Genomic DNA, 14,244 nt, shown 5'->3' with positions numbered 1-14,244 from the left:
TCCTAGCAGGTAGCTTTAACTCTTTAGATTGTGTTCTTTGAAATTATTATCTCGGCAGCTGACAAGACAGAGGTTTGAAGTCTCACAGGGAAAATATGCTACAACTTTCATAATTTGCTCTCTGCTAACCTACGTATTTGTTAATCCATGCTTTCACACAGACTGTCTCTCCCCATTTGACAGTAAGGGTTTAATAGCAGAGACATAGTGCTGTAATGATGTCTCATGACAAATCTTGTAATATGTTTTGTAATATATTGTGTAAATTAAGTATTATCAAAAATTAAAACTAGATTTGCCAAAATGAAAAGAGTACAACTTGCAATGTAATTCTTGTCTTTTAATTATTTGCTTCGCTCTTTTTGCTAACTTAAAAAATTAATTATGGTAATACATTATTTATTCTTAATAGCAAGGTTCTACTATGCTATTTTCCTGAATCCAGCTGAAACCTGATATCCAAACAAGATTGCCTGAAAAAAATATTGTGAAATATGATTCAGCATGCATGCACATGACTTTCATGCGCGTGTATTGTTATTTTCTTGGTTAGAAAACTTAGAAATCAAGAAACCAAGCTAGTCAAAAATGTAGGAAAAATAGTGGCTGTTAACTATACTGGCTTTCATTTTGATAAATTGTATTATTTCTGGCTTCCCATAGTGTCAATGCACTACAATACAAATAGATTCAATATGTATAATGACCCAAAACACTATTTCCCTAAGTTAAGTATCCTCACGCCTTATTGTCAGCTGTCTAAATGGGCATCTTGATTATCACTACAGAAGTTTTTTTTCTCCTGCTGATAATAGCTCATCTTAATTAATTAGCCTCTTACAGTTTGTATGGCAACTTTCACCTTCTCTGTGTGTGTGTGTATACATTATATATCTCTCTCTCTCTCTCTCTCTCTCTCTATCTTCTTACTATATGTTCCATTCTGTGCCTCCGATGAAGTGGGCTGTAGCCCACAAAAGCTTATGCTCTAATAAATTTTTAGTCTCTAAGGTGCCACAGGTATTCCTGTTCTTTTTATAATTGTGTGATTCCATAGTTCAGTTTTTCAAAAATCTTTTTCCTCCTCCCTTTATTTCTTGAAATCCAATATTGTACTATAACTTGATCACTCTTCACTCTCATTTATTAATAATCATTTGATCTTTTAAAGGAACACTGCCCATTGGCTTGGGGAAATATAAACATGTTTGATTATACAGACACTCTTGTATCTGGGAAAATGGCTTTGAATCTGTGGCCTGTGCCGCATGGGCTGGAAGATCTGCTAAATCCTATTGGCGTTACTGGGTCAAATCCGAATAAGGTAAATTGATGCTTATATGCTAATTTCGGCCTTAGTAACACACATCGACTTGTTTAGATTATAGTGATTTCTAATTTATAATTTTGTTTCAGAACAATCATGAAAATTCTTTTTTCCTCAGGAAACTCCATGTTTAGAGCTGGAATTTGATTGGTTTAGCAGCCCTGTAAAGTTTCCAGACATGACAGTGACTGAAGAACATGCCAATTGGACTATATCTCGAGAACTAGGGTTTAACTACAGCCATGCGGGGCTGGTAAGGGGAATTTACTTTCCAGGATTAGTTACTAAAACTTTAAAATATTTGCACATTTTGAAGTGCTTTATTTGTGGGGGGAAATATTTTATATCAAAATACATGAAGCCAAATTCATTTTTGATAAACACCAGACAAAAAATGGCCAACAGGTTCTGTCTCTTGCAGTAAAACATATTGATGCTTCACTGATCGACCAAAATGTTTTAAGGGTATAACTGTGTCTTACTGTACAAACAGTTCTGGACTTTTTTCCAGCTTATATAAACAATTTGTCTGGTTGTCTGAACGTTAAGTTGATTTTGCAAAAAATGTGACAGGGTTAGATTCTCCATCAGTGGCACTATTTCTTTTAATTTTTTGCTCCCTCCTCTCCCTCCCTCGTCCCACAATTTCTTGTCTGTTGTATATAGGTTTTATCTTTGAAAAATCTTTCTTTTATAGTCTGTAATATGCTTGTAACTTCTTTGGCAATGCTGATATCTAAGTTCTATGTTCTAGCAAACTGCCACAAGTTAACTTTATTAGCAGTCAGAGATACTGTGTCTTGAGCTGAACCCCATGCATTCTGAGATTCGGTGGCCTTGAAATTTACCACCAAATCGATCCCTTGCTTCAAATGCTGAGCTTCCTTTTTTTTTAATTAATTATATTTTTAGCCCTGGTGATTAAATAGAAAACCTCAAAAATGTGAATGAAAACCAATTCAGTGTTTTCTTCCTGAAGCAATAGCTCTTAGATGTAAACTCATTCACATCAAAAGACTGTTGGCACTGAAACCTAAAAATGGTAGTTTAGGTCCAGTTTACTTCAGAATCCCATGGAGGCCGTGAGTATATGGTGTAACCTTAGAAGACTGATGCTAAGTGCTTTTCCGAACCATTCAGACTGTTTTATTTTGTAAATCTGTTTTGTTCTGGCTGGGACAAATATGAGTGGCGCTGCCATCCCAAGAGCCAGGTCGCAATTGGGATATTTGGCCTGGCTGCCTCCACAAATCTCCCTGAAATTAATCTGAAAATGTTGGTCAGTGTGGACTGCACTGTGTCTGCAAAGTCTTCAAAATGCTTTCCCCTGTCCACAAGCACAACCTCAGTCTTGCTTGGGTTCAGTTTCAGCCAGCTGTTCTTTGTTCTTGAGCTGAACTTATCCAGGCACTGGGCCACCCTGGTGGTAGTGGCATGGCCATGTGTGGTGAATGATAGGTAGGGCTCTGTGTTGTCTACATATTGCAGGGTGAATAGAAATCAATGATTTATTTTGAAAAATTAAAACATCGTTTTTATTTAAATCAGATATTTTTTATTTTATTTAAATTGTTTTTTAAAAATAACTCTTTAAAATGAAATCTGAATGTAATACAAAATATGTTAAATCCTAAACTTTTTATAATCTCAAAACATTTTAAATGAAAAATAAATATGCTGAATCCATGAGCCTCTATCAAAAACTGAGTTAAAGGCTGCTTTTTTATGAAGAATATAAATGGGGAAAAATCTAACTTTTTGAGATCAAGGTTTATGAATATGGCACAGTAGATCATGTACTGTGTATTAAGGGCTTGTTTTGTTTAATAAACACACAACAGCATATAAAATTTATTTTTAATTAAATTCTAGTTGCTATCCTAATGCAGCTTGACACAAATCATGAGCAAAAAGTTAATTATCTAGTAAATAGGCAATATATCAGTCACCATTTTCTAACATGCTAAACATGTACAATTAATAAGAATCTGAAAATATTAAGCTATATATTTGCTTAAATAAAAGTATTAGTGTACCAAATCTATTTAGTTGTAAATCAGCATGTTTTAATGGTTATATCAACCAATGAGAATGCACCTTTCTTTAGAAAATAGTTGAAGTACAAATGGAAAAGTTGATTAAAATTGATTATTTAAATTGCCTTGATTTAAGTCATTCCACCCTGATCAGGTGTCAGCGAAGCACAATATCTCCTCTGAGCCACAGTGTCTGCTTTCCTTCTCTGGAGGAGGAGTAAGCTGTGATACCCCTTTATGTGAGACAGCATATATGCACCCCAGTTTGGCTTGTAGCCCTATTGAGGCCTCACAGAGTATGTTGGAAGCCGCCTCTGTACCCCTCCCCCTCGCCCATCCCTACCCCCCAATTCCTTTGTGCGGACATGTTGGAGCTAGGCATGATCTAACCCTATGTCGTCTGATTTTTGGAGCAGTTGAGACGTTTGAATCTGATTTGAGCAGTGGGTGCTCAGTACCTCCAAGTCAGTTCATTTTATTAGGTGCCTAAATGTGGATTTAGTTGCCTAACTATACAATATTGGCTAACATCACCACCACCATCATCATTACTGTTGTAACTTACATGATCAAAAGTGTGAAAGAAATAAGTAGACACAGAAATAAAGACACAGCTTTATTGAAGAGCTTCCTGTTTTTTTAAATTGTGATCGGAAAGAGGAAAGGAAAAGGAGGGACAAAGTTGACAAAAAATTAAGGTAACCTGATTAATGTTACTTTATGAACCAAAGGTGGTAACATAGGAAGAGATGTGACAAGGGTTGATGAGGACCTGCATGTGAAAGAAGAAGGAAAGGGACAACTTTAAGAGAATACCAAAGTTGTGAGCTTGAGTACCTGAGGGACAGTGGAGTTGTCTGAAACTGGGGAAGAAAGGGGGAAAGAGAAAAGACAAAGTTTACATGTTTGACAGTCAAGGATTGAGGAAGCAGAAGAAGACACTGAAGAAATAGGAAGAGATGCAATCCTTGATAGATGAGGGGTAGATCTGAGAGTCACTGGCATAGAGGTCATCCTTAAGTATGAGGTTGTACAAGGAAAAGAGAAGGGGGGCTGAGGCAGACATCTGAAAAACACCAACAAAGTTGAAGAAGTGTGATGATAAATCAAAGGCAGCACTGAAGGAGATTACATGCAGGTGAAGAACCAGGAAAGAAAGGGCTGTAAATCCACATAAGATGAAGATAGTTTTGAGAGCTGGGTGGTCAACAGCATAAAAGTAACAAAGACTGAAGAGAATGAGCATGGTCCTTAGGATTGGCAAGGGAGAGATCAGTAGTGACTATAGTGAGGGTTTGTAAATTTAGTGGTTTCTAAAATATTCATCTCTACAGTAGCTGAAACCTGTCTAGGTTCTTACTTTGAGCCCATGACTGTGGTACCTTTAAAAATTACAAAGCACTCTCCTGAATGTCCCCATTTCTCTTTCTTCAACGTGAAAGTAACAGTATGCATTAGGTGAGAGTTATGCTTTCAGAATGCTGTAGTTTTCTCCCACCTATAGAACAGATTAGTAGCGGGGGTCCTCTGCTTATCACAGATGGACACAAAATTCTGATAATTAATTACCAGTCCAAATCATCTCAACTGCAGAAGCTGCTTTAAAGTAGGAACGAGGCAGACTTGCAGGATGGTCATGTGAGAATCTAGAAGTTGGGGTTGCATATCTGATGCATATTTGTATCTTCTTGATTGACTGTAAATCTTGGAAGGACATACTTTTTTAATTTTTTAGAGGCTTTCTGGTTTCTTTAAGGCTCAGATATAGCCACCTCAGTACTGTTTCTTCTATCCTTAGCTGAAACTAGGAAGTGCAGAGAAGTATACATTCTAATAGTTTTTAAAGGCACAACAAAGATGATGTGATACATTTTGAACTTCAAAAATATTCAGGGTTTGTTTTTCAAGGTTAGGGTGATGGGTGGGTGTTTATTTCGTATTGAACCAGCTTGCTTGTCCCTATAATACTCAGGAGCGAGATCATAGCAGTTAGAGGAGGAGAAAGGTGTATTAGTATCCATTTCCATGTCAAACCAGTAATGCATAGTGCTACTCATACTCTCTCCTTTTTCTCCTTTTGTTTTTTTTCACATTGCTCCCTACTAAAACTCTAATAATCTACTTTGTGTCTGCCAAGTATCCTCTTGCTGCTCCTTCTAATCCCTCTTTTAAATCATTTTTCATAAAATCTTCCTAAATTTGTGTCATCACTATTGATATCTCCACAGCATACCTGTTGTTCCTTTTATTGTCTGACCTGTTTTTATCTTGTAAACTCTTTGGGGCAGGAGCTGTGTGTTCTGTAAAGTACTGCGTGTGTTTATGGCTGTATAATAGTAATAACGCCAAGTAACTTGAAAATAAAACTTTGGACAAGACAATGCATGCTACACATTCAAGATCTGACGCTGGCTTAGAGTTTACCAATTACCAATATACTTGTTTAAAACTTTTGACAAGTTAGTCCCAAATGCTGTGGAAACCACCAGGCCAAGTTACCATAGTGGTGTTCTATAAAACATCTTCTGTTAACATACAAAACAATAGACATGTATTTTTGTTTAATTTTGAAATGCACTATGTTGCACTTTTAACCAATAAATTAGTAGAAATATTTAAGATCAAGTATAGATACTGTTATAATGGAGCATTTATAGATCCATTGTTACTTCAAATATTTCAGACGCTTTCTCAAATATTAAATTTATATATTATCTACTTTGCTGTCCCACACTTCATAGAATTTCAAGTTTTTGATGTTGACCTCAACAGGATAAATGCATTTTCCCACTGGGCTTGACCTAAACCATGAACTTTCTGACCTAATATACAGGTACATTTTGTCTTATGATCCAACATGTGCAAATAGTTTTAAATCTTATTTTACAGTGGTATTAATTGAAGGTCAAGAAAATATAGTGATTTTTCCAAATTTATAGTGAATTAAAAGCAAAACTAGATTTGAACTGAGCTTCCTAATTCCTAGTCACTTTCTGTCAACTTGAAATCTACTCAGTTTTGAAAAATGAGTTTCCAGTGCTACCCATGTCCCCTAAATCCACTTGCCAATGTGTATAATATGCAAACACATTTCCTTTTTTTTTCCCCCCTTTTTTCTTTTTTTTTTCCTGCCTGGTTGCTTTTCAACAAATACCCACACAAACAAGAAGGAAAACTGAATGACTTGTATAGGAAAAAGAGTGAACTAAAGAAACAAACTGAAAAATCATTTTGCTGTAATCAATTTAAGTTACAGTAGTCTTCATTGTTTATAACAGCTGCAGCTATAAAAGGAATTTCAGAAGTGTGGTTTGTTTGTCTTTGAGTTGATGCTTTAACTCTAAACAGTAGCACATGTGCTAGTTCTATTTCCTTATTTTTGATTTGGCTTTGTTCTACTTACGATGAGCCTCTACCAGAAGCTAGATAAATACATGCTTTTAAAAAGCTTTTAATAATTTTTTATAAATATGACTTTTTATAGGATTGAATATATAGCTTCCCCACTCCTGGCATGAATCCTTTATCCACTAACTTACCTCCCATAATTCTCTTTTGTCTTAAGTTTTTTTGGTTTTTGTTGTTTTGTTTTGTTTTTTCCATAGCATCTCTTGCTATAACTTCAAGTGTATATCCCAGTTTTTGATGACTGCAAGACATTTGGAATAGACATTATTGTGCCATATCTACTATATGTTCTTTTAAAAAAACATTTCCACGGGTGGCAGTTCTAAAGTATTTGCCTCTTCTCTTTTCCGACTCCAATTCACTTGCTTCAGAAGCTGCACTCATTAAAGTGGACAGGCTAGAGTGGCTGGATTACTAATCAGGTGGGAGATGGGTGGGGAACAAGTCGAGGGATTTTCAGTAGATATGTGCTGCAAGGGAGTCTATGTTCATTCCCTTTGGAAATGCTCATGACCATTTTAAATGTTCCCATATAACACCGTGAACTATGCCTTGTGTGAGTAACTATAATAATACAGTTTAAAAAAAAATGACCTAACTAAAACTGAAGGCAAAGCATAGTACTTCCAGTCTTAAGTATATGTTATGTACCTTTTTTTAACTGGCTGTAGGCTATAATCTGTCAGTTCCTTCTACATTAAAATATTTTATGTACATTTTAAGGCATAATACTCTTTAAAAGACCAAACAATATGTCTGTCTGTCTCTGGGTGATTCTAGTTTGCCTTGTTTCTCAAATGAGAACCAGCCACACTTACAAAAAAAATCTTCTTACCAAGATGTTCTAGGTAGTTCCACAATGATGTTACCCAGTAATCTAGCTCTGAAAGAGGGTTTCTGCCAACAAAATGGGAACTTCAGACAAAATTTAGTTTTTAATGCACGTTTCACATGGCAAAGGGGCTTACTCTTCACTTTTCCTTTTGCCATATTTTATAACAACATATAACATATATTTTATGTGCATCCTGAAGAGCTCAAAATGTGAATTCAGATTTAAAGATGTGTGCAGTTGAATAAAATTAGATATTTCTGCAGCATTTCAGCTTCTGACAAATAAATTGCAAAAATGATAGCACTTAAAAATAGAGCTGGATGAATAACTGATTTTTCAGTTTGCTGGCCGTACCAAAAAAATGGGAGAAATTTTGATTTGAGTTGACCCAAAACAAAAAACTTTTGACTTTTTTAGACAAAGTTCAAAATAAAAAAAAATTGGCTTTGTTTTTTGTGTTTTTGTTTTTGTTTTTTGCTTCTTTCTGTTCAACTTCATTCAGGTTTATTTAATCAGTTGTTTTGAATCCAAAAATCAATCAATCGAAAATCTTTTTTTTTTTTAAATGTCATAATAAAACATTTTGGATTTTTTTATCTGAAACAATTCGACAAGTTTAACACAAATTCACAAAATGTCTCAATCGAGCCAAATCTGTGGTTTTTGATGGAAACAAGTTTAAGGTGAAAAATTTCACCATGCTCTGTGAATTGTGGCTTATGCTAAAGAACATACCAAAGCCCTATATCACTAAAACCCCTTAGGAATTCAGTCTTTGTACAGTGCAAACCATTCCACAAACAAAATATCAGAAACTCCATTACCCTGGCATCATGCTGTAAAACGAAGAAGTTTTACACCAACCATAGACTAAAAGTTACTAAATTATCGGAGAAAGAAAGAAGGGGCAAAGGAGTCATGGGTGACCGAGCTGGTTTATTTGATTTTGTATCTATAAAATGCATCTATGTAACAGGTTCTGAACACATGAAATGACGCTTAATGAACTCAATTGCAGGATGCACCTAGCTCCCCTGAGGGTTACTTTGAGTGTCCCTACTCTTTTGGGGAATCTGTTCAGCATTAACGAACACTGGCTTTACAGTCACATTGGAAATCAATTTGAAACTCTCCCCCTGATTTTCCAAGTTTCCTGGACATGTTATACACTTCCTCTCAGACCTCATATTCACGTATTTTTTTTCCCACACTCTGCTTCTCCAGTCTTGGCTTTTTCTCTGCCCCTTTCCAGCAGATTTCCTGAATAGTTTGCTAAATGGGGATGGGGTTGTCACTTTCATCTTGTGGTTTATGGGGCTCTTGCTAGAATCTCATTGGATGGTAGTGTGCCAACTGCTATTGTCCCTCCATCCAACTAATTTCTTTGGAATGATATCTCTGCCCGTGGTCGTAAGCAATTACAAAAATCAAAACACTATAAAGCTAGCATTGTTTAATCTTTTTTAAAGTATAATACAGAGCTGCACTCTGATTGAAAGAAACAACCAACAGATTTTTAATAATAGAGTATAAATGATGCTACACTGTATAAAAATACTATGTTTACATCATGTATGTAGCTTGCGTGAGAGCAGAAGTGTGTGGAAGGATAATGTACCATTTTCTTTTACAGAGTAACAGGCTAGCTAGAGATAATGAATTAAGAGAAAGTGACAAAGAGCAACTCCGTGCAATTTGTACACGAGACCCTCTGTCTGAAATTACTGAGCAAGAGAAGGACTTCCTTTGGAGCCACAGGTATACAGAATCATAAAGATGGGGTTCTGGAATTCTCTAATTTCATAAAACACATAATTGACTTGAATTCTGGCCTGTTGTTCAATATGTTCCTCCTTGCTGTGGTTAGCATTTTAGGAAAGCATATATTAGTTTTATACGCCTGTGGAGGAAAGCTAGTGATAGAAGTAATCCATTATGTGCCTCAGTTCTGCAAACTTACCTGCGTGGACAGATACCTGTGCCTATGCAGAGCCCTGCTGACTTCAGTGGGACTCTGCAGGCATAAAGGTAGATAATATTTCAGGATTGAGGGCCATAGTCTGCTGTGATCAAAGTAAATCTACTTACTGTTTACCTCTAGTTTGTATATGCAAGTTACATTTTTTTCTCTTTTACAGACACTATTGTGTAAATACCCCAGAAATTCTACCCAAACTACTTTTGTCTGTTAAATGGAACTCTAGAGATGAAGTAGCCCAGGTAATATACTACGTTCAAGAAACTTCACTAAAAGACATTTTTAAACACAGTTTCTCTTTGATTTTTAAAAATGATTTTCTTCAACTTGCATGAAAGTGAGCAATCATTAGTTAGAATATGTTCTGCTCGTGCAACCCATTGGTTGGTGTGTGTTCTGTCCCGCTCTGTGCCTGATCCACAGATGATGGTTCCAGAGCCTGACTGTTTAGTTCAAGAGACTTATGCTTTTATCTCTAGAGGTCCCTGGTTCAATCCCTGATGTATTGCTGACCAGTGAGTTACACTGGGTTGACATTACTGACTATGGAATGACTGAGGTTGTAGTTCTTATTATAGCTTTTTTTCTATAGTGGATAAAATATTTAGCAGGTTGTTGTTTCCATCAAGTTAGTCATTTGTGAGATCAAAGAGTAAATTCAGTTTATAAACAGGAAAATGATTGCTGGTCTTACATGGGTCTATTTCACAATTATTGTTTTGTCCATGCAGCTGCTTAAAATGTCTGGATTATGTTAGGTTGCTGTTTTTGTTCCACTCAGATGTACTGCTTGGTGAAAGACTGGCCTCCAATCAAGCCAGAACAGGCAATGGAGCTTTTGGACTGTAATTATCCTGACCCAATGGTGCGAGCATTTGCAGTTCGGTGTCTGGAGAAGTATTTGACAGATGACAAACTGTCTCAGTACTTAATCCAGCTAGTACAGGTACCCTAGCTTGTTCTGTTAAATTAGAGGTTATGTATATTTGTTGTTGACAATTGTTTTTAATTGTTGCTTCCTAAATTTGATGTAGCAAGAAGAAAGAGAAGAAATCTTGACAACAGTAATTCCCGAATGATTCTGGGGAATAGATAATAAATATAGTAGTTGCAATCTTGAAATATCAAACCTGGTTTATTTTACTGTAAATAGGATGAGAGCCGTTAGGACCCTGCAAGGAGATACAGAGCTGTTCTGCTGATTCACACTGGCAGCCAGACCATTTATCTTTCTGTAGCATGGACTGGGCAGGCTCCCTGAAGAGGCAATTCTAGAAATCTTAGCAAAATGACCCTAAAATTTGGTTGGTGTCAGTTAAGTTAACAATAAAGGCAATGTCAGATAGGTGGTAAGTTTGGACCTTATCCAGTGTGTGTACTGTTAAGCAGGGTTGGAACAATGCCTGCTAACATTTACAAACCCTAAAGTATGAGGGCCAGACATTCTTGAGTTATAAAATCCTTTTCCAGAATGTGGCTCTTCTTTTATGTATTATGTGTCTGGATGTGTATTATCCATGGGAATATTTGCAAAATGAAAGCTACAGTTCCAAATTCTCATTTCTTCTTACCCATAAATAGGTTCTGAAATATGAGCAATATTTGGATAATCTGCTGGTGAGATTTTTACTCAAGAAGGCACTGACCAATCAAAGGATAGGACACTTTTTCTTTTGGCACTTAAAGTAAGTTTGTTTGGGAAGTTTTTTGGGTAATGGTGGGTTTCCACCAAGCTGTACCACAGTAGTTAGGGGTATGAAATGTCAGACTAAAATGTTCTTTTTTCTTAAGCTATTACTACTATAAGGTTTTTTTGTTTTTTGTTTTCTATATAAGCAGCATGACTCCCCAGACAAAATTAGTTCTCAAATCTGTAGTCAGTTTAGGTGTCTAGAAGTTTGGAAAGATACAGAAGATAATGAACTACCTATTTTTGATATATATGTTTTTTTGTAGTAGCCAGCATTGTATCTAAGGTAGGAATGTCATGCTCAGTCACTGAAGAGAGCTGAATTCCTTCTCTGATGGGCTGAGGGTATAAATTTAGGGCCCCATACTCCCTCAATCCACAATAGATCTACTATTCTCAGTGGAAGGTTTATACAAAGATCAATAACTTTTAATTATTATTTATTTGTTCAGTACCTCGTTATTGCATTTAGTATCACTAAGTAAGAAAGTATGCTCCCCTTTAAGACCACCATTCTTCATTTGTCTTCCTCCTTTAGCCTCTTCTGTTTCTTTCAATCTTTCCTGTCCTCTAGTTAATGTTTACTGAAGCAGTCGCTCTGGCTTTACTGTGTACTTATTCTGTTCCAATGATTAGACCTTTGTTGTTGCATTATATCATACGTAATCCCCACCATGAGTGCAGGGGACTGGACTAGATGACTGTCAAGGTCCCTTCTAGTCCTGTGATGCTATGTCATGATCATTGTTCCACTTTGTCTTTTCTATTTAAATCACTGCTGAAAATGTAATGAAAAGTTTAAAAAATAGGTGGTGCATGATGTTGAAATTTAAATTAAGATTGCTGAGTAGTTAGTAACTGGGTGCGTACAGTGTGATTATCAGCAAATTCCATGTGAACTGTAGATAATTAGCTCATCTCCATTGCTTGCTTTCTAAATTTAAGATATTTCAAATTACTTTTATATACAAGAGCCTTTTAAAATTGCCTGTTGTGAAGAATGTGGGAATTATATGTATTTTATGAATATTTTTATTTTTATATATATATATATATATATATATATACATACATACATACACACCCTGTGGGTTTTGAAGTTACTGTGCTGCTGGCTGAAGGGCAACTAAGTTAAATCAGCCATAGTTAACTTACTTCTCTAGGAACCAAAAGTGAATGGCTGAGTGTAGACAATCCCGATGGACAGTACTCAAATGGACAGTGGAGCTGATAATTTCTTGGAGGTATACTTTCACTAATGTGGAAATGGGCTCACAGACCCCATTGCAGGGGAGTGCAAGAGCTCCACTTGACACCTTTAGGGTTTCAATGCAGGAATTTTCAAACAGAGATTGAATATAGTTGAAAAGCTGAGCTTCTGAGTCATAGGGATAGAGCAGGGGTGGGCAAACTTTTTGGCCCGAGGGCCACATCGGGGTTGCAAAACTGTATGGATGGCGGGGTAGGGAAGGCTGTGCCTCCCCTAACAGCCTGGCCCCTGAACAATCCAACCCCCCCCGTTCCCCATCCCCTTACCATACCACTCGGAGCAGTAGAAGCTCGCGACCACGCTGCTGCACTCCCCGGCAGGAGCGACAGACCAGAGCGCTGGCAGTGCAGTGATCTAACGCTGTGGGGGAGGGGGGACAGTAGGGGAGGGGCTGGGAGCTCAGGGGCCATGCAGGACGGTCCCGCGGGCCATAGTTTTCCCACCTCTGGGATTGAGGGTCTGCAGAGAAGCAGGCAGTAACTTGGTCCCTGGGAAAACAGGAAGGGTGTCAAGGCTAAATTGAGCCTACCTAGTTGCATGAGGTAAATGCTACGTTTGGGCAAGGCTGTATGCTTTAGTTATTTTTAAACCTTTTCTCTCTGCTTATGATGTTCCTGTGGATGGATAAATCATACTGTTTTGAACAAGCTGTTCTGTCACTGTGTTTACCAGGGGATCACAGCTCCCAGAGTGGGGTCTACAGCAGAGACCAAAGTTGGACCTGCTGAGGTAATATAGGTGATAAGCAGGAGGTGCTGTAGCCTGGTCTGTTGTCTAAAAGTGGGCTGAATTGTAGAATTCCATTCTGAGAGAAGTGCAACTGTAGGCCTGTCCCTTGGAAATGGTGCCAACTGAGAGAAAGGGCTTAAGGACAGCATCAGTCCTAAACAGTAATACCTGTAAATGTTCTTCTTTTACATGTAAATGTTCTCTTTTGATAGGTCTGAAATGCACAATAAGAATGTAAGCCAGAGATTTGGTTTACTTTTGGAGTCCTACTGTCGAGCATGTGGGATGTACCTAAAACATTTGAGCAGACAGGTGGAGGCTATGGAGAAACTGATAAACCTCACAGATATTCTCAAGCAGGAGAAGAAGGATGAGACACAAAAGGTATTACTGTTATCAGAATACAAGAATTAAGTATGTTTAAAAGTAGTTTAATAAGAATTGGGTCTTTACTTGGGTAGTTAAAATAGTGTGATATTGTTTACTCCAGTAGGTAATAAAATTCCTTACCAGGTGTTGGAGATATTTTTACTGTACCCACTGTTGTTGGCCAGTTGAGTAGGTCATTTGAATAGAAGTTATGTCATACAACTATTTTCAGGTAATATGAAAATAATGCTTCAGTTCTGGTGATATGTGGCGAACGTGGGATTGTTTTTTTCCGACACTTGCATTATACAAAATTACATCTTAAATCAAAATTAAAACCCAGCATGTATGTACATCTTTCTCATATCATCAAAAAGCTCTCAAATTAAATGTGATTACCCTTCAGGTACAGATGAAGTTTCTTGTGGAACAAATGAGGCGGCCAGATTTCATGGATGCTTTACAAGGCTTTATTTCTCCTCTTAACCCTGCTCATCAGCTGGGAAATCTCAGGTATGTTTTTCCCTTTTGGAATTTATCAAAATATTTAAGTAGACCATTTTTCTGAAATTAGTGCATCTTGGAAAAGATTTTAAAATTTG

General features: G+C 36.9%; 1 protein-coding gene across 7 annotated transcripts in view; it reads left to right on the top strand.

Moving 5' to 3' along the window:
- Window positions 1-14,244, top strand: part of PIK3CA (phosphatidylinositol-4,5-bisphosphate 3-kinase catalytic subunit alpha) — a 75,225-nt gene that overhangs the window by 49,451 nt on the left and 11,530 nt on the right. For 5 of the 7 annotated variants that reach the window (XM_043521981.1, XM_037909269.2, XM_037909268.2 and 2 more), the window contains 8 exons: window positions 1,172-1,324; window positions 1,446-1,580; window positions 9,240-9,364; window positions 9,745-9,826; window positions 10,366-10,530; window positions 11,166-11,269; window positions 13,486-13,657; window positions 14,049-14,155. In XM_043521981.1, the coding sequence (XP_043377916.1) occupies window positions 1,172-1,324; window positions 1,446-1,580; window positions 9,240-9,364; window positions 9,745-9,826; window positions 10,366-10,530; window positions 11,166-11,269; window positions 13,486-13,657; window positions 14,049-14,155 (1,043 nt within the window). The remainder of the gene's footprint in view (window positions 1-1,171; window positions 1,325-1,445; window positions 1,581-9,239; window positions 9,365-9,744; window positions 9,827-10,365; window positions 10,531-11,165; window positions 11,270-13,485; window positions 13,658-14,048; window positions 14,156-14,244) is intronic. The other 2 variants (XM_043521983.1, XM_043521982.1) reach the window with 1 other exon arrangement.

This window comes from Chelonia mydas, chromosome 9 (assembly GCF_015237465.2).
Source record: "Chelonia mydas isolate rCheMyd1 chromosome 9, rCheMyd1.pri.v2, whole genome shotgun sequence".
Taxonomy (NCBI): Eukaryota; Metazoa; Chordata; order Testudines; family Cheloniidae; genus Chelonia; species Chelonia mydas.
Note: the sequence above shows the minus strand (reverse complement) of the source record. Positions and strands in the feature narration are given on the sequence as shown.